Source organism: Phacochoerus africanus, chromosome 14, assembly GCF_016906955.1.
Source record: "Phacochoerus africanus isolate WHEZ1 chromosome 14, ROS_Pafr_v1, whole genome shotgun sequence".
Lineage (NCBI taxonomy): Eukaryota > Metazoa > Chordata > Mammalia > Artiodactyla > Suidae > Phacochoerus > Phacochoerus africanus.
The window spans coordinates 21,584,632-21,610,812 of NC_062557.1; the positions used below are offsets into that span (position 1 = coordinate 21,584,632).

Here is a 26,181-nt window from a genome sequence, read left to right on the forward strand (position 1 = left end):
TGACTAATTCGACCACAGCTGCAATGAGAAACTAGCAAATACACCCGTTGCTATGAAAAGATTAAAAGATAGTCTTCTATAAAGAAAATAAAAATTGGGGAGCTCCCAAGTGTTTGTTTAGGGGTTGAGTTTATTTCATCAAACTTTCTAGAGGATCTAAATAAGAATCTATAGGTTGGTAGATAAAATTAAGCTCTTATGGATAATAAAAAGGGCATTTATTCCCCTTACATTGAAGGAAAATCCCACTGGATTTTATAAGCATATTTTTTACAATACACGCTTAGGGGTCAGGCATGCTTGGGTTGAGTCCAAACTCCTGTTATTCAAGAGATGTGTAAGTTTGGGCAAGTCACTTAAACTCTCTAATTTTCAATTCTTCATCTACAAAGTAGAAATAATAATACCCAACTCAGGTGACTGTTATGATGATTAATAAGATCGGCAAAAAGGAGTTCTCTGTGGCAGAGCGGGTTAAGAATCCAGCACGGTCACCGCAGTGACTCCAGTCGCTGTCGTGGTGCATGTCCAAAAAATTTAATTCATAAATAAGATACGTAGCGATACCGATTACAGTCTCTGGAACATACTTAGTGCTTGATAAATATTAAAGTCCTTACATATTGAGAAGAAAAGCAGGAATTGATATCCAGCTCTGGCAAAGAAACAAACACACCATCCAGAGGGAACTGTCATAAACTGTCCTTAGAGGAAAATGGATCTAAGCTTCCAGGAAGAGCCTCGTTAAGAAAGCAAATCTGATTCCACGTAAAACTGTGATCCACTTAGTTGAAAGGATCGTGGGGCCAAAAATGTCCACAGACTCTTAATCATAAATAAAAGCTATTTGTAAACAAATCAGAAAATATTATCGTCACATCAAATAAAAAGCTGACGTTGCCTAGAACATTGTATGGAATTCTAGCCACATTCTCTCAGAGAACTATTTCACTTGTACAGTAAAAATTAACTAATAACATAAAAGGAGCCAAGAGGGAATCTTGGCATAAGGACTATAGAGAATGAACTATATGAATTATTATATAGAATAATTCATATGCATGATCTCTTCCATAGCCCCGTTGAAGCTAAAACTAATACCCCCATGACAACCACAAAAAGCCTCTCTCTCCATTGAGGCTTGAGGAGGTAATGGTAGGACAAATGATGTTTGGTGTTTGGTTTGGGGGGTTTTTTTGACCCTTAACGCATCTTTATTCTTTTTTAATTTAATTTTTAATTTTGTATTGGAGTATGGTTTTACAACGATTTACAATGTTGTGTTAGTTTCAGGTGTATAGCAAAGCGATCGGTTATGCATGTACATATATCCATTCTTTCTCAGATTCTTTTCCCCTATAGGTTATTACAGAATATTGATAGAGTTTCCTGCACTGTATGGTGGGTCCTTGTTGACTATCTGTTTTACTTTATTTTATTATTTTATTTTTATTTTAGTATAGTTGGTTAACAACATTGTGCCAACTTTGCCGTATAGCAAAATGACCCAGTCTTACATATATATATATATATATATATATATATATATATATATATATATATTCCTTTTCTTATATTATTTTCCATGATGGTCTATCCCAAGAGACTGGATACAGTTCCCTGTGCTGTACAGCAGGACCTCATTGCTTAAAAGGATGTTTTAAAAGTATTTTATTAGTGATTGGCAAGCTCTCGACCCTTCTTTTTTCATTCCGTAGTATGCGGTTGACTGGCCAGGATACTTTTTTTTTTAATTCAAAGGGAAAAGGCAAATCTACTTCATACATAAGAAGTAAATTTATGGGAACTCATCATAAAGCATAAGGGGTAGGCTGAAGGTACAAGTGAAAAAACGATAGAGGAAACTATACAAGTGTATAACTCACAGTGCCATCAAGGGAAACCAAACTATACTTTAAGATTGGCACTTGGTTCCCGCCGTGGTGCAGCAGAAACGAATTCGACTAGGAACAATGAGGTTGCAGGTTCGATCCCTGACCTTGCTCAGTGGGTTAAGGATCTGGTGTTGACGTGAGCTGTGGTGGAGGCTGCAGGTGTGGCTTGGTTCTGGCATGGCTGTGCCGTAGCCCGGCAGCTGTAGCTCTGATTAGACCCCTAGCTACGTATGGGAACCTCCATATGCCGTAGGTGCAGCCCTAAAAAGCAAAAAAAAAAAAAAAAGATTGACACTTGAGGAAAAAAGCAGCACCCCAACTCCAAGAGATCAACCTCAGTGGATGCTCCGTGCTGGTGCACGGGTCTGACCCAGCATGCAACCCCGGAGGCCCTTTTGGCTTATCTGTCACTGGGGTAAGACAGCTCCTAATTCCCTTCCAGGATCACTTTTAGTGATGCTACTTGAGATAGTCAGTTGTATCTTAATAAAACTGGGGAAGGAAAAAATACTCTTGATGTTCTCCTGTCTGAAGACTGTCATCTCTGGAGCCTGAGAAGCATAAAATTCATAGCAGAGGCTGCTTACTGAGGAAGGCAGAGACCTGGCCCCATCAGGGGCCTATGGTGACCTCACCTGACCTTGCCTGTGAAATGAGGAGAGAGGTCTTTGTATTCTCTGCCATCTCTTCCCAGAATCTAGAGCGACAATGACTAATCCTAAATAAATTACACACGTAAAAGTCTTGATGCATTTTTTTTTTCTTTTTTTGCTTTTAGGGCTGCACCTGCAGCGTATGGAAATTCCCAGGCTAGGGGTCGAATTGGAGCTACAGCTGCCGGCCTACGCCACAGCCACAGCCACACCAGATCCAAGCCATGTCTAGCTCTTGGCAACACTGGATCCTTAAGCCACTGAGCGAGGATACTAGTTGGTTCATTTCCGCTGAGCCACAGTGGGAACGCTGGCAATGGATCCTTGAGGGTTTTCCAAGCAAAGTAAAAGGTGAGGTTGTCTTGGCAGATGAGGAGGGCATTCTAGGTGGCAGAGACAATGACAACCACAGCAGGATACCACCGCCCCCCAGGCCCTCCCAGGGTGGGGGGGAGTAACTAAACTAGGTGGTAGCGATCCAGGGGGGCATGCGGTCCCTCCTGGTCGGGAAAACCACAAGGCTGCCTGGCAGTGAGTCATGGAAGGAGACGCCTGGGAAGCAGGTGACCGCTGGGCTGCACTGCCTTGCTGCCATGAACCTGCTACCTTCACGTGCTCAGCGGCTGTAAACACCAAGCCACTGTTTGGGTGGCAATTATGCGAGTCTTTGAAGTCCAGGAATAAAATGTGAACTTCAGGGCCAAAGGGTAGGGTGATTAGATAACCCTAATAACTTAGAAAACACATTCTTTTTTTATGAGTTAGGAATATTTCAAAGGAACACTCACTAGAATCTAGGTGTGGATTTGGTGTAAATAAACAATACAAGAAAATGGAAAATATCCCTGGTGTGTCTGCAGGGCTATTTTTGTGGCGCGAGTGTTACCAAAACCCCTATTATTAGTCAATGCTAAATCCTCTCTTAATTGATCAGAATATTCACAAGGAAATGACCTCGTGTGGTGAGGGTCATGAGCACCGGGCCAGGGTATATAAAGGGCCCCGGGCAGGAGGACAGTCACACCTGAGAACCCTGCGCTCCTCTCACCAGCTCCACCCGCCTCAGCCCCAGGCACCACCATGACCGGCTCCTGCTGCGCCCAGCCCTGCTGCCAGCGCGACCCCTGCTGCTGCCGCCCCGTGTCCTGCCAGACCACCGTGTGCCGCCCCGTGACCTGCGCGCCCCGCTACACGCGCTCCATCTGCGAGCCCTGCCGCCGCCCTGTCTGCTGCGACCCGTGCAGCCTGCAGGAGGGCTGCTGCCGCCCCATCACCTGCTGCCCCTCGTCCTGCCAGGCCGTGGTCTGCCGCCCGTGCTGCTGGGCCACCCCGTGCTGCCGGCCGGTGTCGGTGCGGTCCCCATGCTGCCGCCCGCCCTGCTGCCAGCCCGCCCCCTGCCGCACCGTCTGCAGGACCTTCCCCTCTTGCTAAGAAAACCCCCTCATTCCCCCAACCTCCTGCAAAATGCCCACAGAGCCACACCCTGGAGCCTAAGCATCTATTCTGCATTTTATTCAGGTTGGAAGAAAACTAGTCATTTTTACATCTTACCGTCCGGGTGCATAAATAGATGTCCACCATCAGTCTGAGTCAAATTCCCAGGTGTCTTCATCAACAGAAGACATCAAGGATCATAAATCCATCTTTAAAAGTCCCAGGAGTGGGCGATGTTGCAAAGCCATCCTGGATTCCAGAGACCACGTGACCTCCCCCCCTTCATCTTCTATAATATGCTGCTCACTTGTTTTCAATAAACTGATTTTTCCTGTAAACCCCCTTGCTACCCGATTCATTCTTCAGTGCATGGCTGTTAGTGTTCACAGATGAGCAGACGATGAAAAGAGAGAGATGGGGAGCACGAGGGAGACGGGAGAGGGACAGAGGGGGGAGCTAAGCATCTTGGCATCAGGCTTGGGAGGTGGTACAGGACCAGGAGGCTATCCTGGGATCATTCACATGGGTAGGAAATCTGAGCACATCAGGTCCTCTGTGGCCTGGCTTTTGCCCACACCTCCAGGGTCATGTCTCGACACCCCTACTGAGTTCTGCTTTAAGCCACACTGACCTTCTCTCAATAACGGGTATAAACCACCAAGTTCCATGTCTGTGCTTTTGTCATGGTCTTCATTTATCTGGAATATCCTTTCGCCCACCCCTTCCCTCTACCCTCTTCACCTACTCAACCCTGAGTCGCTTCCAAGATTCAGCTTGATCCTCCCCAATAGCCCTGTCCTAAGCCCTCCACCACACAAACACACAGGCACATACGCACATGAACATGCATGCACACACGAGCGCAAACACACACACACACAAGCTAGGTTAGGTGCCCCCTAACGTGTGCCAATAGCATCCTGTGCTTACTTCCCTCCCCCTCAGGCATTGCATTAAGATTATCTTCTCTGGCCACCTGTGAATTTATTTGCTCTGGTTCCCAGGTTTGAGCTCCATATTTAGAATACAGCTGGTACTAGATTTCTCTCTATTGAATCAAAATAAATTAGAAGAGAATTGGCTTTATGATAAGAATTCTAAAAGACAGATACTCACTTAAAGCAAAAACTTCAGCATCAGTATAACTTTTAGGTTTTCTGGCCCTTGGGTTTCTTTATCTGTAAAATGGGAAAATTAATACTTAGCCATGTAGATGGCTGGATAAATGAAATAGCTTTGTTTCTATAAACTGCCTGGCACATAGTAAGCACCCAGACTGTTACAAAACCAGTCTTGGATCTGCTCACCCATGCACCGTAAAGCCCATCTGTTGACCCTGGGTGGTGGTGAAGGAGGTACAGAGTTTATTGCAAGGAATCCAATATGGCGCCATGCAAGGGGAATAGGAAGCTCATGCTCAAAAGATCTGAACTCCCCAATGGTTTTTAGGAAAGGGTTTTTTAGAGTCAAAGTGAGGGAGAGGGTGCAGAGTCAATGATGAGCTCAGGCTCAATTCTTTGGTTGATGGTAAGGTAACAGGTGATATTCTGGGAATCTTCTGGTCGCAACTGGTCTGTGGTCTGCGTGCTTGTGGTCAGCATGCAGGCACGCAGTTAATGTCTTCCACCTGGTGGGGTTTTAGCAGCGAAAAACAATCAGAGGGTATGGCTCAGAATATTATCTATAGCCCTTGAGGAGGAACTAGTTGTTGTTTTAGACTTGGTTTTATGGCTAAACAATTACTATTTTGTTTTGTTTGATTGTTTTCCTTTGTTTCTGCATTTTCTCACTTCTCTAATTTAATTCGTTCTTTGGAACTCAGAGGAGGCCGAGGAGCCTAAAACGTTTCTGCAAACAAGAAGCAGGCAGGGGACACAGGGGATTTGTCCCTGGGAAGACCCCGCAGGTCTTCCTCAGGTTGATGGCACCCCTTTTTGCACAGTTGAACATCACGCTATGAAACAGCCTCAAAATGTGCGCTATTTATTACATATCATGTCATTCTGAGCGGGAAAAGATTCAGGGGGAGGTTTTTCTTCAGGTCATCTACATCCAGGGGCAGAAACAAATTTCCTATTAAATATAATAAAAAAGGCAAAAAAAAATCCTCAGATCGGGGCTGTCACAGGATGCAAGGGCTCTGCAGAGGCTCATCTACAAGTCCATAGAAAAGAGTCCTAGATGACAGAATTTATAAATAGGGGTTTCAGGACCAAAGAAGAACTGGGGATAGTTAACTTTTTTCCTTTAACCCTGAACCACCCCAAGGATTTAAATAACTCAAAGCTGTGAAAGACTCTAGAAGACTACTTGTTTAGTCTCTCGTGGCTTTCAGCAGATAAATATTTAAACCACTTGGAAGAGACTTGTCTTTTTAATTCCAAAAAAATAAATCCCACCAGTTCCCTAAATTATGTAGAGTTTTTCTCTTTTCAACTAAAATAGTTTCTCTTTTCCATTAATAATACCCCTCTCTGGAGTTCCCGTTGTGGCTCAGCGGAAACAAATCTGACTAGCATCCGTGAGGACGTAGGTTTGATCCCTGGCCTTGCTCAGTGGGTTAAGGATCCGGCATTGCCATGATCTGTGGAGTAGGCTGCAGACGCAGCTTGGATCCCTCGTTGCTGTGGCTGTGGCATAGGCCGGCAACTACAGCTCCGATTTGACCCCAAGCTTGGGAACGTCCATAGGCCTTGGGTGCTGCCCTAAAAATACAATAATAATAATAGTACCCATCTCTTCTGTCTTCCATATTTTTATGGATTTTATGATAACCTAAATTATGAAGAACAGCAGAGGTAGAAGGCCCTTCCCTGTTCATAGATGAGGAAGCCGACCCTGGCGGAGTTAAAATATTCTAAATTATACAAGTGCCAGGTGACAGAGGAAAGGGCTGAAATCCTTCTTTCTCTTCCATCCTTCTCCTGCCCTTTCTCCCTCAATCTTTCCCATCCCCTTCTCAGACTTTTAAAATTGGCGGATATTTTAAAGATCATTTTGGAGTTCTCACTCAGCAGGTTAAGAACCTGACACAGCCTCCAGGAGGATGTGGATTTGATCCCGGGCCTCGCTCAGTGGGTTAAGGATCCCGTTTTGCCCAAGGTGCGGCATAGGTTGCAAATGCAGCTTGGATCCCGTGTTGCTGTGGCTGTGGCATAGGCCTGCAGCTGCAGCAGTGATTTGACCCCTAGCCTGGGAACTTCTGTATGTGGCAGGTGCAACCTTAAAAAGAAAAAAAAAAAAAAAAAAAAAGAGAGAGAGATCATTTTGGAGAACATGGAATGCATATTCTATTTTCAGAATTTTTTTTAATGTCCTAACATCCAGTGGCCCCCAAACTAGTTCTTAACAGAACACAACTCATGAAACTATTAAGATAAGGGTGTGGCTTTTTCTGACCATCGGAAAAGTTCATCAACACGATCTTTTTTTTCCTTCTAATCACAAAACTCCCACAATTTAACACCACATTGGTTAGCATTTACTTGCTCCCACTCTAGTGATTTTGCTCTTGCAGAAGGTCTAGAATTTAAACAAATGACTAAAAAAGCGCACGTCATCAAGACCAGGGACACATCTCTTATACAGCAAATTTGGTCCATTAATGTGCTACACAAAAGGGAGATCACATAGCCTTAGGACCCGGACATCCCACCAAATGAACAGCTTTTATAAGATTTTGAGCAACGGTAGAGGAATTTAGGTAACATTACAAGAAATGGTGTTTGATAGAGTCAGAATAAATCAGGCCTTTATGCAAAAGGATTAACATCAAGAGTGAGCTGTCAGCAGTTCCCATGTGGTTCAGCAGGTTCAGGACCTCATGTTCACATTGCGGTGGCTCGGGTTCGATCCCTGGCCTGGGAACTTCTGCATGCTGCTGGTGCAGGAAAAAAAAAAAAAAAAACTGGGCTGTGAAAAGGACTTAGTCACCTGAAACTAACATAACCTTGTAAGTCGACTATACACCAATAAAATTTTATGTATTTATTTTTTTTGGAAAGTAGCAAATTTAAAAAAAATTTTAATTTAAAAAAATTTTAAAGTACTCAATGAATTTTACTACATTTATAGTTGTACAACTATCATCACAACCAAATTTCATAGCATTTCCATCCCAAACCCTCAATAAAATATATATATAAAAGATTAAGAGCATTTAAAAAATAGAGGATGGAGTTTCCATTGTGACTCAGCGGAAACAAATCTGACTAGCATCCATGAAGACGCAGGTTCAATCCCTGGCCTTGCTTGGAGGGTTAAGGATTCAGCATTGCCGTGAGCTGTAGTGTAGGTCACAAACACGGCTCGGATCCTGTGTGGCTGTGGCTTGTGGTGTAGGCCGGCAGCTACAGCTCTGATTTGACCCCTAGCTTGGGAATCTCCACATGCCTTGGGTGCAGCCCTAAAAAAAAAGACCAAAAAAAATTTTTTTAAATAAACTAATCAATTAAAAATAGAAGAAAAGAGAAGGACTTAGTGTCTTCTTTCTCTAGAAACCACAAGTTAAGGTAACTGGAGAATGTTGTCTGAAAATCTCTTACCTGAAACTCTGCCTCTGGGTTGAATATTGCAACTGCTTCTCTGTGTTACAGTGACCAAGCCCACTCCAGTCAATAGGATATTCGCTTCTTACTGATGTGACTTCAAACAGCAAAGTCTGGCAGCTATGACTGTAGAACACAGGATTTCTTAGAACTATACCTTTCTGTTAGCTAACAAAAGCAATGGGTTTACTGATATATTCCTATTCCTAATATCTGGATCTCTCTATATGTTCTTTTTTTTTTTTTTGCTCTTTTTAGGACCACACCCTCGGCATATGGAGGTTCCCAGCCTAGGGGTCAAATTGGAGCTATGGCCACTGGCCTACACCACAGCAACACGGGATCCGAGCCGTGTCTGTGACCTACACTACAGCTCATGGCAACGCCAGATCTTGAACCCACTGAGCAAGGCCAGGGATCAAACCTGTGTCTTTATGGATGCTAGTTAGACTCACTTCTGCTGAGCCTCGATAGGAACTTTCTATATATTCTAAACCAAATAACAATACGCTAAGCTCCAAATCAAGCAAGCTCTGATTTTATTTCCCTAGATGAGAGAATGTTTGATAATGACTACAACACGTTCACTATTTTAAGGTGACCCAGCGTTGGAAAAAGACCGGGGCCACGCCTCAGCGTTTATACTTGACGGCAGACGTGTAGTATGGTTAAAGCTTTGCCACTCTTTTTTCTGTATGACTCTGGAGAAACCAATTTGGCCTCTGAAACTGGGGATGGGTCACAAACTCAAAAGCCTTTAAAGACCAGGGGCTAGGGCGGACCAGAGAGAGTATACAAAATGACCACACCGAACAAAACACACTTCAGAGGCAAATTTGATCTGAGAGCCACCCACAACCCTTGGGCAAGGTTCTTTTTTAACCTTTCTTCCTTCCAACTTGTACATTTATTTTCTATACGTCTATTTTTCTTAGCTGTGGCTGAAAAACAACAACAAAAACAAAAAACAAAGTTATCTTATCAGTCATAAGCACTTAGTTGCTCTTGTTTTTCCCGAGGCCAACTTCACACTTCATAAGCAATCAAAACCCTCAACCAACAAACCGAGCATCTCTACAGAAAGATAACTGGTTCCTTTAGAAATATTTTCAGGGAGTTCCCGTCGTGGCTTCGTGGTTCCTGGTATCCATGAGGATGCAGGTTTGATCCCTGACCTCGCTCGGTGGGTTAAGGATCCAGGGCTGCCGTGAGCTGTGGTGCAGGTCGAAGACACGGCTCAGATTCTGTGTTGCTGTGGCTACGGTGTAGGCTGGCTGCTGTAGCTGTGATTTGACCCTGACCCAGGGACTTCCATATGCCTTGGGTGCAGCCCCAAAAAACCAAAATGAAAAAACAAAGGAAGGAAGGAAAATATTTTCAATAGGTACTGTAGAACTCAGCGTCAGTGCGAAGTCACACCTAGAAACAACAAATATTCCAATTTAAATGTTATTTCTTAGATTGCTCTCAAGGAGGACACTCATAAAGACACAACGTAAATAAAACTCTACTGAAGAAAAATTGTTCTCCTTTCATTGATTTCTTGCCTTTGTCTTGCCTTCCTAAAATCTGTAATTACTCTGTGATGAGAAATTGAGTACAGCCTTGTTTACTGAGTAAGTGTCCTCTAAGTCACGGTGAAGTTATAAGCCAACCCTGGTCACTAAACAGTATCACTTCAGTGGCTTTAGTGGACATTCCCTTATAAACAGGGTGAAGCATTCTGTGGTTTTACAGAAGCACTGGGCCATTCTTTCCATAGCAGAATCAGTACGTATCTCCTTTTATAAGCCATTGTGGTTTTTTAGAAATTCTTTCTGCATTTCTATGTTTATCAGAAACCAGGCTTCTGACTTCATCGACATTAGAGGGGCGGGCTTAGTCATGGACGGTGAACAAGAAGAAAGTGTGATGGTGGCAACACTGGATTCTTTAGCCTTTCAACTTGTCTGTCTGTCACATGACATGGTCTGCTCTGCAATGAGTAATTGCTCTGAAGATATTAATCATTAAGTATTCATGCCAGGGGAAAAAGACAGGAAGGACAGCTTCCTTCAGTGATGCTGGAATTGCTGCCTCAGCCATTGGATCCACCAATCTGGGGTTCCTTCTCATTTCAGTGGACAACCACAACTCCAGGAAATGACCTCGTGTGGTGAGGGTCGTGAGCACCGAGCCAGGGTATATAAAGGGCCCCGGGCAGGAGGACAGTCACACCTGAGAACCCTGCGCTCCTCTCACCAGCTCCACCCGCCTCAGCCCCAGGCACCACCATGACCGGCTCCTGCTGCGCCCAGCCCTGCTGCCAGCGCGACCCCTGCTGCTGCCGCCCCGTGTCCTGCCAGACCACCGTGTGCCGCCCCGTGACCTGCGCGCCCCGCTACACGCGCTCCATCTGCGAGCCCTGCCGCCGCCCTGTCTGCTGCGACCCGTGCAGCCTGCAGGAGGGCTGCTGCCGCCCCATCACCTGCTGCCCCTCGTCCTGCCAGGCCGTGGTCTGCCGCCCGTGCTGCTGGGCCACCCCGTGCTGCCGGCCGGTGTCGGTGCGGTCCCCATGCTGCCGCCCGTCCTGCTGCCAGCCCGCCCCCTGCCGCACCGTCTGCAGGACCTTCCCCTCTTGCTGCTGAGCGGCCCTGCAAGAAAGCTTCCCAGGTATTAAGACACACGAGCAAATTCTTCCCCCCCCCCCCCATGCATCGGCTAAGTGACACCGCTTTTGCAACCTACCTGCCTTCAAACAACCAACAGCAACTATCCATTTTCCCACATAATTATGCAGCGAATCCTGGCCCTCTTTGACCATCTTTAGACAAATTCCAGTTTTCATCACTTGAATTCCTGGCTTGAAAAAAAAAAGAGTAAACAAAAATCAAAGTCGCTCTTGAGTTGGAGCTCTATCCCACTGACTCATCATCACTTTGCTACTCTTTCAAGAGGGGATATTTTTTCCAGGATAATGTTATATTTTTAGGGCTTTGCACAGTGAATAATAAACTTTTATTTCTGGGAAGCAAATGTGTTTCTCTTTATTGTTTATGGATCTTAAAAAGCTTATTTTTACCTTAAGTGATGATATGCAAAATCAGAAAAACCAAAAGAAGAAGGATTTTCCAAGGACTTTTTTTTTTTTTTTTTAGTTTTAAGAAAAATTCAGGCAAAAAGTCTATAATTTTAATAGCAATTCAGAACCTCTCATGTGAAGCACCTTCCTATTTCAAGCCATAGTTTTCCTGGGGAGGCTGAGGAAATGCACGTCTCTCTGATCCTGAACTTGACTAATGCCTCATCCTCACACGAGGGTGATGGGTTGGGGGTGGGAAGCCTAAGTCATGATCCCATTTGTTCCCCGATTTAGAAAACTGTGCAAGGGTTCATATCCATGGATACCTGGAATTCCTAACCGCTGAAATGCCTGACCTGGAACAACCACTCACTATCCCATCTTTTCCTGGCTCCCTCCAGCCAAGCAGGGAGACAAGTAGTTTCGTTGGAACCCTTCTAACTTAGAACTCCAAACAATTTGACCAGTAAAGCCATGCCAAAGTGTGGATTTGTTTTTGTCGTTAAACACTCTTAACCCTGGTCGGGAAACTAAGCTTCATTGTTTTCCTGAGAAATAAGTATTGACGTCCCAACATTCCATCTCCAAGTGATTTTGGAATGTGCTTCTTGTATGCTTGGCTGTGTCCACCTGCCCAGCCAGAGGCATCAAGCAAGGAAAGCTTTGTGAAGGCCCAGATCTTGATGGATTTTGTTCACTGCCGGATTCCCACTGTCCCACACCATATGTGGCACAGAGTATATAATCAAAAATTGTTGAATGATTGCATGGATACATTCTCAGGGGTGGAAGAGAGAAAGACTTCATCTCACCCCAACTCTCACCTCCAGCTAGATACGTGCATTCTTAGAATAAACCATCAGCTACCTCAGGAAGGAAAGTATTTTTCTTGAAATACGGTAAAGGCTTCTCAACAACTAGCCCCACTACGTTGAAAACTTGCACACTGTCTGTATGCGCACTATGGAGTTTTCTCTTAATTGAGAGTTTGATTGTTTACTGGTGCAGTTTACAAGTTCAATTTCTTTCTACATATTCTGGATCACCATGTTTCTAAAATTTAAAGAAATATTTTTTCCTTCTTACGACTGCACCATATGGAATTTTCCAGGCCAGGGGTCAAATCAGAGCTGCATCTGAGGCCTACACCATTGCCATGGCAACACCAGATCAGAGCTGCCTCTGCAACCTATACAGCAGCCTCGGCAATGCCAGATCTTTAACCCCCTGAGAGAGGCCAGGGATTGAACCTGAATCCTCATGGAGACTACATGTAGTCCTGTACTCATTGAACCACAACGAGAACTCCAAAAAAATTTTTTTAAGTTTTTGTTTGTTTGTTTGTTTTGTCTTTCTAGGGCCACATGTGCGGCATATGGAGATTCCCAGGCTAGGGGTCTAATCGGAGCTGTTGATGCCGGCTTTCACCGCTTCCACAGCAATGCAGGATCCGAGCCGAGTCTTTGACCTACACCACAGCTCATGGCATTGCTGTATCCTTAACCCACTGAGCGAGGCCAGGGATCGAACCCACAACCTCATGGTTCCTAGTCTAATTCGTTAACCACTGAGCCATGATGGGAACTCCTTTTTAAAGTTATTTTTATAAATTCTCCACTATATCTGTTTTCCTCCTCTCAGAATTACCCCTGTGTGCCTTTGAGAGATTTGCCCCTCTTACAATATTTTCTCAGATGCAGAGAGAAATTTCCTTCATACTTCACAATACTTTCTCCAGCATTTGTTATTTGCAGACTTGTTAATGACTGTCATTTGGCCCCATGTGAGATGGTATCTCATTGTAGTTTTGATTCGTATTTCTGTAATAATTAGTGATGGTGAGAATCTTTTCATGTGCCAGTTGGCTCTAAGTATGTCTTCTTTGGATAAATATCTATTTAGGTCTTCTGCCCATTTTGTTGTTGTTGAGTTAAATGAGTTGTTTGTGTATTTGGGAGATCAGCCCCTTATCGGTTGTATCACTTGCAAAGATTTACTCCCATTCATTTTTTTTAAAGGTTTCCTTTGCTGTGCAAAAGATTTTGAGTTTACTTAGATCCCATTGGTTTATTTTTATTTTTATTTTTATTCTAGGAGGTGGGTCAAAAAACATGTTGCTTAGATTTATGTCAAAGAGCATTCTGAGAGTTCCTGTCGTGGCACAGTGGTTAACGAATCCGACTAGGAACCATGAGGTTGCAGGTTCAGTCCCTGCCCCTGCTCAGTGAGTTAAGGATCCGGCGTTGCTGTGAGCTGTGGTGTAGGTTGCAGATGTGGCTCGGATCCCGCGTTGCTGTGGCTTTGGCGTAGGCCGGTGGCTGCAGCTCCGATTCAATCCCTAGCCTCCCACATGCCGTGGGAGCAGCCCAAGAAATAGCAAAAAAAAAAAAAAAAAAAAAAAAAGAGCATTCTGCCTATGTTTTCCCTTAAGAGGTTCATAGTATCTGGCCTTACATTTAGGTCTTTAATCCATTTTGAGTTTATTTTTGTGTGCGTTGTTAGAGAATGTTCGAATTTTATTCTTTTACATGTAGCTGTCCAGTTTCCCCAGCACCACACACTGAAAAGACTATCTTTCCTCCACTGTATGTGCCTGCCTCCTTTGTCATAGATTAGTGCTTGGGTTTATGTCTGGGCTTTCTATCCTGTTCCATTGATCTAGATTTCTGTTTCTGTGCCAGTACTGTTTTGATAACTGTAGGTTTGTAGTATAGTCTGAAGTCAGGAAGCCAGATTCCTCCAGTTCCATTTTTCTTTTTCAATATTGCTTTGGCTATTCAGGATCAAACCCACATCATCAAGGATACTATGTCAGGTTCTTAACCCACTGAGCCACAGATTCTTTTCCATTATAGGCTATTAGAAGATATTGGGTATAGTTTCCCGTGCTATACCATAGAATCTTGTTGTTTACCTATTTTATATATAGTAGTGTGTATATTTTAATCCTAAAGTTTCTAATTTATACTCCCCCACCAGTATAAATTGGTAGCCATAAATTTGTTTCCTGTCTCATAGGATTTTTATGAAGAATAAATTAATACATGTATTTCTTTTTGCATAATGCTTCAAATGTAGTTAGAACTCCATGATTCTGGCTATCATGAAGGTACTAAGTCATAAATAAATAGTAAAATTCACCATGGTTTGGAAAGATACAACTATGGAAATTAACAGCCATGTATCTAAGACAAAAAAAAAAAAGCCAAACTCATATTAACAGAGAGTAGAATGGTGTTTTCCAGAGGCTGGGTTTATACTCCACATTTTACACATAAGGTAACAGAGAAGTGATTTGCCTAAGGTCACAGACCTGGTTGGGTTGGAGCCAATATTTATGGGCTGTGAAGGGAAAAAGAGAGATTTGATTTCTTTTTTTTTTGTCTTTTGTCTTTTTTGTTGTTGTTGTTGTTGTTGCTATTTCTTGGGCCGCTCCCACGGCATATGGAGGTTCCCAGGCTAGGGGTCAGATCGGAGCTGTAGCCACCGGCCTATGCCAGAGCCACAGCAACGCGGGATCCGAGCCGTGTCTGCAACCTACACCACAGCTCACGGCAACGCCGGATCGTTAACCCACTGAGCAAGGGCAGGGACCGAACCCGCAACCTCATGGTTCCTAGTCGGATTTGTTAACCACTGCGCCACGACGGGAACTCCTGATTTCTTTTTAAAGTTACTATGGTGGTTTCCACCGGGAAGAGGAGGTCTTGGGGAGTTGCTTCATGGATGTAGAATTTCAGTTGTGCAGGATGAAAAGAGTTCTGGAGATGGATGGTGCTGAGGGTGGCACAATATGAAGGTACTTAACTATCACTGAGCTGCACACACAAACACGGTTAAGACAGTAAGTTTTCCCTTATATGCATTTCACCACAAAAGGCGGGGGGGGGGGGGGGGGGACCCTGCAGATGATAAGAGTTCTACTAAGATGCCTTCTTATAGCTTCCAAAAGTAAACTGGACATTCTTTTAATGACAAACCATGACTTTTAAAATACCCCTAGAGTAGTTTTCTGAACTCGTGTTGCCCAGGAAGCTCAGCAGTGGAAAAGGACACTCACAACTTAGGGAATTCACTTCCACTATTAGGAAGTCACCCTCGGAGCATGACAACTACTCTGCTATCAAAACATGAACAGGCAAAGCCATCGCTGAATTATAGATAATTGGAAACTTTGAAGTTACCCTCATTAAGTTCCTACTTGAACCATAAATAGCAAAAGACAACGAGTCTTCACTAAATAAGGAAAACAAATGGTCTTTTATGAGTTGCTGAGCATCAGAAAAAAAATGTTAGAGAACTTACTGACTTGCCAAACCCAATCGAAAAGAATAAACAAAAATCAGGAATGACCTCGTGAGCACCGGGCCAGGGTATATAAAGGGCCCCGGGCAGGAGGACAGTCACACCTGAGAACCCTGCGCTCCTCTCACCAGCTCCACCCGCCTCAGCCCCAGGCACCACCATGACCGGCTCCTGCTGCGCCCAGCCCTGCTGCCAGCGCGACCCCTGCTGCTGCCGCCCCGTGTCCTGCCAGACCACCGTGTGCCGCCCCGTGACCTGCGCGCCCCGCTACACGCGCTCCATCTGCGAGCCCTGCCGCCGCCCTGTCTGCTGCGACCCGTGCAGCCTGCAGGAGGGCTGCTGCCGCCCCATCACCTGCTGCCCCTCGTCCTGCCAGGCCGTGGTCTGCCGCCCGTGCTGCTGGGCCACCCCGTGCTGCCGGCCGGTGTCGGTGCGGTCCCCATGCTGCCGCCCGTCCTGCTGCCAGCCCGCCCCCTGCCGCACCGTCTGCAGGACCTTCCCCTCTTGCTGCTGAGCAGCACATCCCAGGCGGCATCACCACTAAGGTCCCTCCGTAGGCCCCCGGTCCATCCTGCTGTCCCACAGCTTCGCAGCCCAACGATATGGGGTTGGTTGTTTTGTTTTTTGAGAAGCCCACTCCTCGTATCTTCGAACTTGCTCATAGGGAGAAACCGAAGACACTTTTCAAACTAATTACTGAGAAAGCATATCCTGCCCTCTCAACACCCAGCTTGCCCCTGTATCATGTTGCTGCTTTTCTAATAAACTTAGCACTCCCAGCATAAAAATCATGATCTTGGTCCTTTTTCCTTTCAATAGATTCTATTTTGTCCAGAGATATTCAAAGCAAGATGTGGAATAATCCTCTTTTTTGAAAAAAAAAAAAAAAAAAAAGCTATTGAAGCAGAGTTGATTTACAATATTGTGCTAATGTCTTTGGCACAGCAGAGTGATTCAGTTATACACACATATATATATATGTGTGTGTGTTTGTGTGTATACACATTCTTTTGCATATTCTTTTCCATTAAGGTTTATTACAGGATATTGAATACATTATTAGAGGGTATTGAATACAGCAGGACCTTGTCATTTATCTATTTTACATACAGTAGTTTGTAGCTGCCAATCCCCAAGTCCTGATTTATCCCTCCCTGCCTCCTTTCCCCTTTGGTAATCGTTCGTTTGTTTTCTTATGTCTGTGAGTCTGTTTCTATTTTATAAATAAGTTCATCTGTGTCATAGTTCAGATTCCATATTGGAATAATCCTCTTCAATTGTTCTTGAAAATAACTTAAGTCTGGGTGGTGTCCCTATTACCACAAATGGCACGTACAGGGAACGGTAGCAGAGTAAGCAAGGGGCGCCTGGCTCTAATAGCCTCACCATATAGCGTCATTTGTGCCCAGAGTTCTAGACACATGGCAGGTACCTAAGAAATGTCCCTCAACAGTGGCCAGGAAGGAGTCCGAGTGCTCATTTGCTGAATTCACACATTTTAAGCCCAGTAGGTGAGAGGGGGAAGAAAACTTGGGCGGGCATCTGGCCAGTCACTGTGTCTTGAAGCCAAAGAACAAGAAGTAATGAAAGTTCATATAAGTTTCTTACCAATATAATTATAATGCAATCGTAATCACTGATGTTCAGAAAAGACCCGGGAGGATGCAAGCCCCCCAACCTTAAGCCTTTAAGCCAAACACGTCCTCTTGGTAGGATCGATACGTGTTCCTCTGCCCAGGAACTTGTACTCTCTGACCAAGTATAACTGCCTCCTCTGATAATGCACTCCCTTCTGTGTGTACAGGTCTCCTTGTGATTCAGAGTGTTATTTGCAATGTCAGCTTGTGTAGATATTCAATCTATACTGGCTTTCAAGGGCTGCTTAGCTTTGTGCACAGAAATTGGGCTTTGATGGCATTTTGCAAGCAAACTAATCAATCACTATCCATCTATACATACGTATTGAACATCTACTATGAATAAGACACTGAGTTGACCACCCTGAGGAAATACAAAGGAAGAAAAGCGGGTCCCTGCTGCAAATGATTATAATCTACTCATGGAGATGAGATATACATAAGAAATAAGGCAAGTAGCACATAATAGAAGCAATATAAATATAAAGGAGGTACCTGAAATGGTTAAACATAGTTAAACAGGGAGCTGCTGTAGAGCACGGAGAACTCTACCCAATATTCTGTGATAATCTATGTGGGAAAAGAATCTGAAAGAAAGTGGATGTGTGTACATGTATAACTGAATCATTTTGTGGCACAGCAGAAATTATCACAACATTGTAAATCAACTATACTTCAATAAAGCCTTAAAAATGCAAAAAAAAAAAAGCTGAAGATTGCAAAGCTAATAAGAAACCTCATGCAATTTTCCTGTCATTTTTATTTTTTATTTTTTATTTTTTTGTCCTTTTAGGGCTGCACCAGCAGCACATGGAGGTTCCCAGGTTAGGGGTCCAATTGGAGCTGTAGCTGCTGGCCTACGCCACAGCCATAGCAACGCCAGATCCAAGCCATATCTGTAATCTACCCCACAGCTCACTGCAACACCGACCGGATCCTTAACCCACTAAGTGAGGCCAAGGATCGAATCTGAGACCTCATAGTCACGAGTCAGATTCGTTTCTGCTGAGCCACAGTGGGAACTCCAAATAGAGGAAGCTTTATATCTTCCTTCAAGATATTTTCATTTTATGTTATTAGTGAAACTCTCACTGCATAATCTTATTTAATATGGTGACTGAGCAGAAAACTGGCTCATATCAGATACATTCATCTTTGTTCTAAATTCAAACTTTAGAGTTTATATGGCACCAATGTAACATGACCTATTAAAATATATTTATTAACAAATCCAGAGTTCCTGTCATGGCGAAGGAGAAACAAATCTGACTAGGAACCATGAGGTTGCAAGTTCGATCCTTGGCCTCACTCAGTGGGTTAAGGATCTGATGTTGCCATGAGCTGTGGTATAGTTCACAGAAGCAGCTCAGATCTGGTGTGGCTATGGTGTAGGCTGGTGGCTACAGCTCCAATTGGACCCCTAGCCTGGGAACCTCCATATGCCACGGGTGCAGCCTTAAACAACAAAAAGTCCGAAAACCTCCCCCCCCCCAATACAAGACACTTACTAAGCGCCAGGCACTGTTCTTAGTGCTTGACATTTATGAGCTCATTTTATCCTCACAACAGCCTTGACATATTTCTATTATTAGCCCTCAAGGCTCAAGGACACATAGTAAGTGGCAAAATTTTCAATGAGTGTTGTCTGGTTTCAGGATAAGTGGCTTCAGAAAATAGCATATGACTTGCCACCAGTGTCAAATCATAGAGCTCAGTGACATGAATTATTCAGACATGACCCATATATTTTCTTCCCGGAAATGAAACTTGGTTATGGAGTAGGATGAGTATCTTAGACCGAATAAGCACCAGGATTGCTTACTGAAGCACTTGTGGCTATTTTGGGGGCTATTTGTAAAGAGGAAGGAAAAATCTTTTGAGAATAATTTTGGATCAGAAGTATTTGGAGTAGAGAAATTAGTCTTAACTGAGGTTATCCTCCAAAGAGGTTCTCTTTGCACAAAATATGATCATTACAAAGACACCCCACCCCCAGCATTGGGAAACACTGATTAAGAGATGATGTGCCTTCAAATGAACCTATCTACAGAAAAAAAAAAAATCAAAAACAAAAACTCATGGACATGGAGAAAAGACTTGTGGTTGCTAAGGTGGGGTGGGGAAGGGAATGGGATGGACTGGGAGTTTGGGGTTAGTAGATGCAAACTATTGCATTTGGAGTGGGTAAGCAATGAGATCCTGCTGTATAGAATAAGGAACTATATCTAGCCACTTGTGATGGAACATGATGGAGGAGAATGTGAGAAAAAGAATATATATATATATGTATCTGGATCGGGTTGCTGGACAGCAACAGAACATTGTGAATCAACTACAACAAAACAATTTTAAAAAGCTATTTCATATAAAAAAAGAGACAATCTGACTTGAGCAAATCATAAGCAACAAAAGCAAAAATCAACAAGTGGGACTCTATCAAACGACAAAGCATCTACATAGCAAAAGAAATGACCAACAAAATGAAAAGGCAACCTACCAAATGGGAAAAAATATTCTCAAACTCTATCTGATAAGCAGTTAATATCCAAAGAATATAAGGAACTCCTACAACTAAACAGCAACAAAGCAAAAAACCAATTCACTTTAAAAATATCAGAGGATTGGCGTTCCCATCATGGCTCAGTGGAAATGAATTTGACTAGTATCCATGAGGATGCAGGTTGGATCCCTGGCCTCCGGTGTTGCTATGGGCTGTGGTGTAGGTCACAGATGCGGCTCAGATCCTGCATTGCTGTGGCTGTGGTGTAGACTGGCTGCTATAGCTATGATTAGACCCCTATCTTGGGAACCTCCATATGCTGAGATGCAGCCCTAAAAAGACAAAAAAAAAAGAGATAGAAGAAAAAATAAAAAGAATAATGATTTAAAAAAAAAGAAATATCAGATTTGTAGACATTTTTTCCAAAGAAGACATAGGGGTGGTCAAGAAGCACAGGAAAAGGTGTTCAGCATCGCTAATCACCAGGGAAATGCAAATCAAAACCATAATGTGATAGCACCTCACACCTCTTAAAATGGACGAGATAATAAATGTTGGAGAGGATGTGGAGAAAAGGGAATTGTCCTACATGTTGGTGGGAATGTATATTGGTACAACCACTATGGAGAACAGTATGGAGGTTCCTCAAAAAAAAAAAAAAATAGAACCATCATATGATACAGCATATATCCAGGGAAAACCATAATTCGAAAATATATATGCACCCCAATCTTCATTGCACTGAGCATATATCCAGGGAAAACCATAATTCGAAAATATATATGCACCCCAATCTTCATTGCAGCACTATTTACAATAGCCAAGACATGGAAGCATCCTAAATGTCCATGTACAGAGGAATGGATAAAGAAACTGTGCTACATATATACAATGGAATATTACTCAGCCATAAAAAAGAATGAAATCATGTCATTTGCAGACAAGAATGGACCTAGATATTATTATGCTTTAGCATAATTATACTTCATTTATGAAGTATGTCAGACAGAGAAAGACAAATATCATGTGTTACCATTTATACGTGGAATCTAAGGAGGAATATAAGTGAACTTATTTATAAACAGAAATAGACTCACAGACTTTGAAAACAAACTTAGACTTACCAAAGAGGAAAGGTAGGGGGTGGGGAGGCATGGATTGGGAGTGCGGGATTGGCATATGCACTCTCTCGTCTAGGGAATGGATGAAGCTTGGTACACTGTTGGTAGGGATGTAAATTGGTGTGGCTACTAAGGAATATATGGAAGGTCTTCAAAAAATTAAAAATAGAACTACCCTATGATCCAGCAATCCCACTGAAAGGAGATGAAATCATTATTTCTAAGAGCTATCTGCCCTCCCATGTTCATTACAGCGTTGTGCATAACAGGCAAGACATTGAAACAACCTAAATGTCCCAACACAGATGAACGGACAAATAAAATGTTTTCTCTATATAATTTAGCCATCCAAAGACGCCTCTGTGACAACATGGATGGACCTTGAAGGCATCAGGCTAAATGAAGTCAGTCAGAACGAGAAAGACAAATATTGTATGACCTCCCTTATAGGTGGAATCAAAAATATCAAACTCAGAGTAACAGAGTAGAAAGGGCCTGAGGGGTAGGAGAGACGGGGAGATGCTGGTCAAAGGATAAAAACTTTCAGTTATAAGATGAATACATTCGGATGTAGGTCATGGTGACTCTAGGAAATAATACTGCAGTTGACCTTGCACGCTTGGGGGTTGGGGCCCTGATCCTCTGCACAGTCAAAACTCCGAGTATAGCTTAGACTCTGTCCTCCATAGTCAAGGCTCCATTTCCATGGTTCCTCTCTATTTGCATTTCCTCCATATCTATGATGAAACCAACCACCGTTTGCATGGTACCGGAGCATTTACTATTGAAAAAAATCTGCCTATAAGTGAAAAAATATCTGCTGATAAGTGGGTTCATGCAGTTCAAACCCATGCTGTTCAAGGGTCAGCTGTATACTGTATACTTGAAACGTGCTATGAGAACAGATCTTTAATGTTCTCATCATAACAACAACAAAAGGATAATTAATTCAGGTGCGGGACATATTAACTAACCTTATTGTGGTCAACATTTTGCCATGTATTAACCTGACAAAGCACACCTTAAACATTACCCACCATGCTATGTCAGTTATATCTCAATGAAGCTGGGAAAAAGGGAAAAAAAAGCAGAAGATACAAGCTTTTATTTAGGTTCTGGTTTCTGCTTTGAAAAAAATCATGAGGGAGTTCCTCCTGCGGCACAGTGGAAATGAATCTTACTAGGATCCATGAGAATGAGGGTTTGATCCCTGGCCTCGCTCAGTGGGTTAAGGATCTGGCGTTGCCGTGAGCTGTGGTGTAGGTCGAAGAGGTGGCTCAGATCCTGCACTGCAGGGGCTCTGTTTGTAGGCTGGCAGCGGCAGCTCTGATTTGACCTGTAGCCTGGGAACTACCATATGCCCTAAAAAGCAAAAAAAAAAAAAAAAGAAAAGAAAAAGGAAAAAAAATCACGAGTGTCCATGGACCACAGAGAGACAGAGTTAAGAGTCTTCCTCAATGAGGTTCTGCTTGATTTCTTCCTCCTCGGTTTCCCCAGTTGTGACTCTATGTTCAGTCAATTTGCATGACTTTAAAGTTTTGAAATTATGTTTGAAATTCCGTTGGGGGGAGCTTTAGCTTCTGGGGCCTGCAGCACATTCTTTTCAATAATGCGAATGATTCTAAAGTGATCCCAACCCTGGTCTGGTGAATAATCAGGAGAGTAAAGCTGAAAGAAGGAGACCATTTCTGTTTCCCCCAGGCAATTCCTCAACTGCCTGTGGCAATGATGCCCAAGGAAGCCTGTCCAGCAGTCACACTTCCAGCTGTGCCATCATGGAACAGCTGCATAGCCTCTCGATCCACCCCTCTCTGCACAGGGTATATGTTTTCCATGTTTGTTGGAAAAAACCTCCATCCTGTCATTTTCTGGTTGGAGCATCCATGTCAAGAGATACGAAGAAAAAAAAAAAATTCTCATTACATGATTCTTTACAAGGAAGGCAAGTATTAAAAAAAAAAAATGTCATGCCTTGGAGATATAATCAGCACTCTGTGACCAGAAAGGCCAGAATTGCCACAACCTGAACTGGAAAAAAAGAAAAGAAAAAAAAAATTGAAACGGAGAGCAGTCTTGGATTTTTTAATTCTAATACTTAACTTAGTTTATAAAAGTAAGTTTTTTCTTTTCGAATACAAGCATGTGAGCTGCGGGCTTATTCAGGGCACGTACATTTCATTTATCAGGTTGAAACTGAAAACACCTCTGACTCAAACCTAGGGAGAACCCCGATTGGGTCTTGAACCCGGGGTTTTTTAAAATTAGAATCACTCACCCAGTGTCTAGACTTAACTGAGGTTCAGGTTCTTTGTGGTTCGGCCCAGAAGGAATTCAGTAAGAGACAATATGATAGGCGAGAAATAGATTTATTAAGACAGGACGCCTGTGAGACGGACAAGCAGGCAGGCTAGGAAGCTCTGCCCGGAGGATGAGGTGGGCTACATTTTTATAATCCAAGGAAAGACGGGAGGGAGAAAAGAGCTCCCTTGGCACCTGGTAAGACGTCAGACTAGGACTGTCAAGCCGCTTATTCAAATCAGCAGAAAGGCGGCGGCTAAAATGTGTTGAATCGGCTCCGGATTCCATATATGAGGGTCCCCTACTCTGGAATATCATCTTTCTCTTAAACTCCTGTCCTTGGTCCTAAGGATCATTATCTTGTGAATTTGAATGCAGGTCTCATTTTATCTTTTACTTAGTGTCCTGAGGCCTATCTCGTGCTTTTATTTATGGTTTTATAGTGAAGCAAGCCTGCTTCATTCCACCACGTTCTGCTGGCTTTCTTGGGAGATCATGAACTTACAGTGGTCTCCCCAAGGTCCCTAGGTTTCCCTCAGTCTATGGTCCCCTTCTGGGACTTCTGCAAGACCTGTGTAACTATCCTATGCCACCCCATTCAAAGCGATATCCACACCCATCTGACTCACAGGTAGGCTTTTCAGGAGATTTTTGGGGGTGATGGATAGGAAGTAGTCAGGGCTCTAGAAACCCCCTTGTGTGTAATTTCTGCAAATACTGCAGCTCATGTAGGACCATTTTGGCCAGGGTTTGTCACATGCCATCTACTCAAAATAAGCATCAAGAGCTGTCATCACCCCCAAATGGCCCCAAATACTTAGATTTTGATGATGAACAGCATGAATACATTCATAGGGAGGAAGCAGAAAATGTGCTTTAACGAGATCATGAGTATGTCACCAGCAATGCAGCCACGAGTCAAAACAAGTTTCACTTAATTGGCCAAAAGATAAACAAGAGGGGTTCATGAGCACCGGGCCAGGGTATATAAAGGGTCCCGGGCAGGAGGACAGTCACACCTGAGAACCCTGCGCTCCTCTCACCACCTCCACCCGCCTCAGCCCCAGGCACCACCATGACCGGCTCCTGCTGCGCCCAGCCCTGCTGCCAGCGCGACCCCTGCTGCTGCCGCCCCGTGTCCTGCCAGACCACCGTGTGCCGCCCCGTGACCTGCGCGCCCCGCTACACGCGCTCCATCTGCGAGCCCTGCCGCCGCCCTGTCTGCTGCGACCCGTGCAGCCTGCAGGAGGGCTGCTGCCGCCCCATCACCTGCTGCCCCTCGTCCTGCCAGGCCGTGGTCTGCCGCCCGTGCTGCTGGGCCACCCCGTGCTGCCGGCCGGTGTCGGTGCAGTCCCCGTGCTGCCGCCCGCCCTGCTGCCAGCCCGCCCCCTGCCGCACCGTCTGCAGGACCTTCCCCTCTTGCTGCTGAGCCACGCACGGACTGCCAGGAGCAAACAACCAACCTTCTGCAAAAGTTCTACTCTCATTTCTCTACCTGACAAACTTCCTGCCCTGAACCATCAAGACCCCAAATCACCCAGGAGTTGAAAAAGATCCAGATTCATCCATTAAGCCTTGGGCTGTTCTCAAGGAACAGCAACAACTTCCTTCTTCCCCTCTGAGATCTTAAGTCTTGCAGCATGATCGTTTTCTAATAAACTTCTCTTTTTTTGGCCTGGCAACCACAGCTTTGGTTTTACTTATTCATTCTCATTTTTTTTTTTCGTTAAATGTAAACCTAATAATAATAATACTATCTGCGAGCCATAGACTGTATGGTACACAACAGAATTTAAAATTGAGTTAAAATGTTCCCCTGTCCAAGAAACTTCTAGGGAGAAGAATCAAATTCACAACAACTCACCTACAGATTAGAGTTTGGAGGGAGTTCCCATCGTGGCTCAGCGGAAACGAAGCTGATGAGTATCCATGAGGATGCAGGTTCCATCCCTGGCCTTCCTCAGTGGGTTAAGGATCCGGCATTACTGTGGCTGTGGTGTAGGTCACAGACGCAGCTCAGATCTCATGTTACTGTGGCTGTGGTGTAGGCCAACGGCTACAGCTCCGATTCCACCCCTAGCGTGGGAACCTCCATATGCTGTGGCTGTGGCTCTAAAAAGACCTAAAAAAAAAAAAAAATTTAGAGTATGGAAAAAAAATACAACACATGGTCTGGTGTCCACAGAGAAGTTGCTATTCATTGGGGAGAACAAAAAAGATTGAAAGAAGCTAACAGTTCATGGGGCTTAAGATTTAGATGTGCAGATTTGTTGGGAAGACAGCATTCTTAATAATGGAAATGGTATGCACAAACGTACATAGAGTTGTTCAGAGATCATTTGACTGGGAGCCCTGGGTACATGTAGAATAATAATGAAAGATGAATTTGGAAATGTTGTGTACTTTGAATACTAGCCAAAGGAGGATGCCGTTAATGCAAAAATATAAGCACCAGAGAACTGTTGGCACACTTGGGGCAGAGGAATGCATAACAAGACTTGGGCATAGGGATGATTCTTCTGGTAGCTGCTTATAAAAACGAAGGGCCAAAGGCTAGACCTATAATGACTATACAGTAACAAACCAAGAGGCCATTATTCTGGTCCAACTGATAGCCTGTGAGAGTTAACTCAGATGATGACCATGGAATAAAGAAGACACAAAGAATATGGCAGACATAGAAACCTAGAGGGAGTATTAAATCATCTGAAGGTAGGAAACAGGAATTAA

At 43.9% G+C, this 26,181-nt stretch overlaps 4 protein-coding genes and 1 long non-coding RNA gene across 5 annotated transcripts; 4 read left to right on the forward strand and 1 right to left on the reverse strand.

Annotated features, from left to right (window-relative positions):
* The first annotated feature begins 3,579 nt into the window (after positions 1–3,579).
* Positions 3,580–3,989, forward strand: LOC125113806 (keratin-associated protein 2-3-like). Its single transcript, XM_047756754.1, has one exon. The coding sequence runs from the start codon at positions 3,629–3,631 to the stop codon at positions 3,977–3,979; it is 351 nt and encodes a 116-aa protein (XP_047612710.1). The 5' UTR covers positions 3,580–3,628; the 3' UTR covers positions 3,980–3,989.
* A 56-nt stretch (positions 3,990–4,045) lies between these two features.
* Positions 4,046–8,780, reverse strand: LOC125113812 (uncharacterized). Its single transcript, XR_007131607.1, has 2 exons — positions 8,527–8,780; positions 4,046–5,609 (listed from the first exon to the last, which is right to left on the reverse strand). It is a non-coding gene; the product is annotated as an uncharacterized LOC125113812 (long non-coding RNA).
* Positions 8,781–10,745: 1,965 nt separating this feature from the next.
* LOC125113802 (keratin-associated protein 2-3-like) lies at positions 10,746–12,075 on the forward strand. Its single transcript, XM_047756751.1, has one exon. It carries the CDS (start codon positions 10,803–10,805, stop codon positions 11,154–11,156), a length of 354 nt encoding a protein of 117 aa, XP_047612707.1. The 5' UTR covers positions 10,746–10,802; the 3' UTR covers positions 11,157–12,075.
* A 3,923-nt stretch (positions 12,076–15,998) lies between these two features.
* LOC125113805 (keratin-associated protein 2-3-like) lies at positions 15,999–16,683 on the forward strand. Its single transcript, XM_047756753.1, has one exon. The coding sequence runs from the start codon at positions 16,056–16,058 to the stop codon at positions 16,407–16,409; it is 354 nt and encodes a 117-aa protein (XP_047612709.1). The 5' UTR covers positions 15,999–16,055; the 3' UTR covers positions 16,410–16,683.
* A 7,786-nt stretch (positions 16,684–24,469) lies between these two features.
* Positions 24,470–25,133, forward strand: LOC125113804 (keratin-associated protein 2-3-like). Its single transcript, XM_047756752.1, has one exon. The coding sequence runs from the start codon at positions 24,527–24,529 to the stop codon at positions 24,878–24,880; it is 354 nt and encodes a 117-aa protein (XP_047612708.1). The 5' UTR covers positions 24,470–24,526; the 3' UTR covers positions 24,881–25,133.
* The last annotated feature ends 1,048 nt before the right edge of the window (positions 25,134–26,181 follow it).

Bases quoted from the DNA above. Each gene is read 5' to 3' on its own strand.
- LOC125113802 (XM_047756751.1), top strand. From the start codon at position 10,803: ATGACCGGCTCCTGCTGCGCCCAGCCCTGCTGCCAGCGCGACCCCTGC.
- LOC125113805 (XM_047756753.1), top strand. From the start codon at position 16,056: ATGACCGGCTCCTGCTGCGCCCAGCCCTGCTGCCAGCGCGACCCCTGC.
- LOC125113804 (XM_047756752.1), top strand. From the start codon at position 24,527: ATGACCGGCTCCTGCTGCGCCCAGCCCTGCTGCCAGCGCGACCCCTGC.
- LOC125113806 (XM_047756754.1), top strand. From the start codon at position 3,629: ATGACCGGCTCCTGCTGCGCCCAGCCCTGCTGCCAGCGCGACCCCTGC.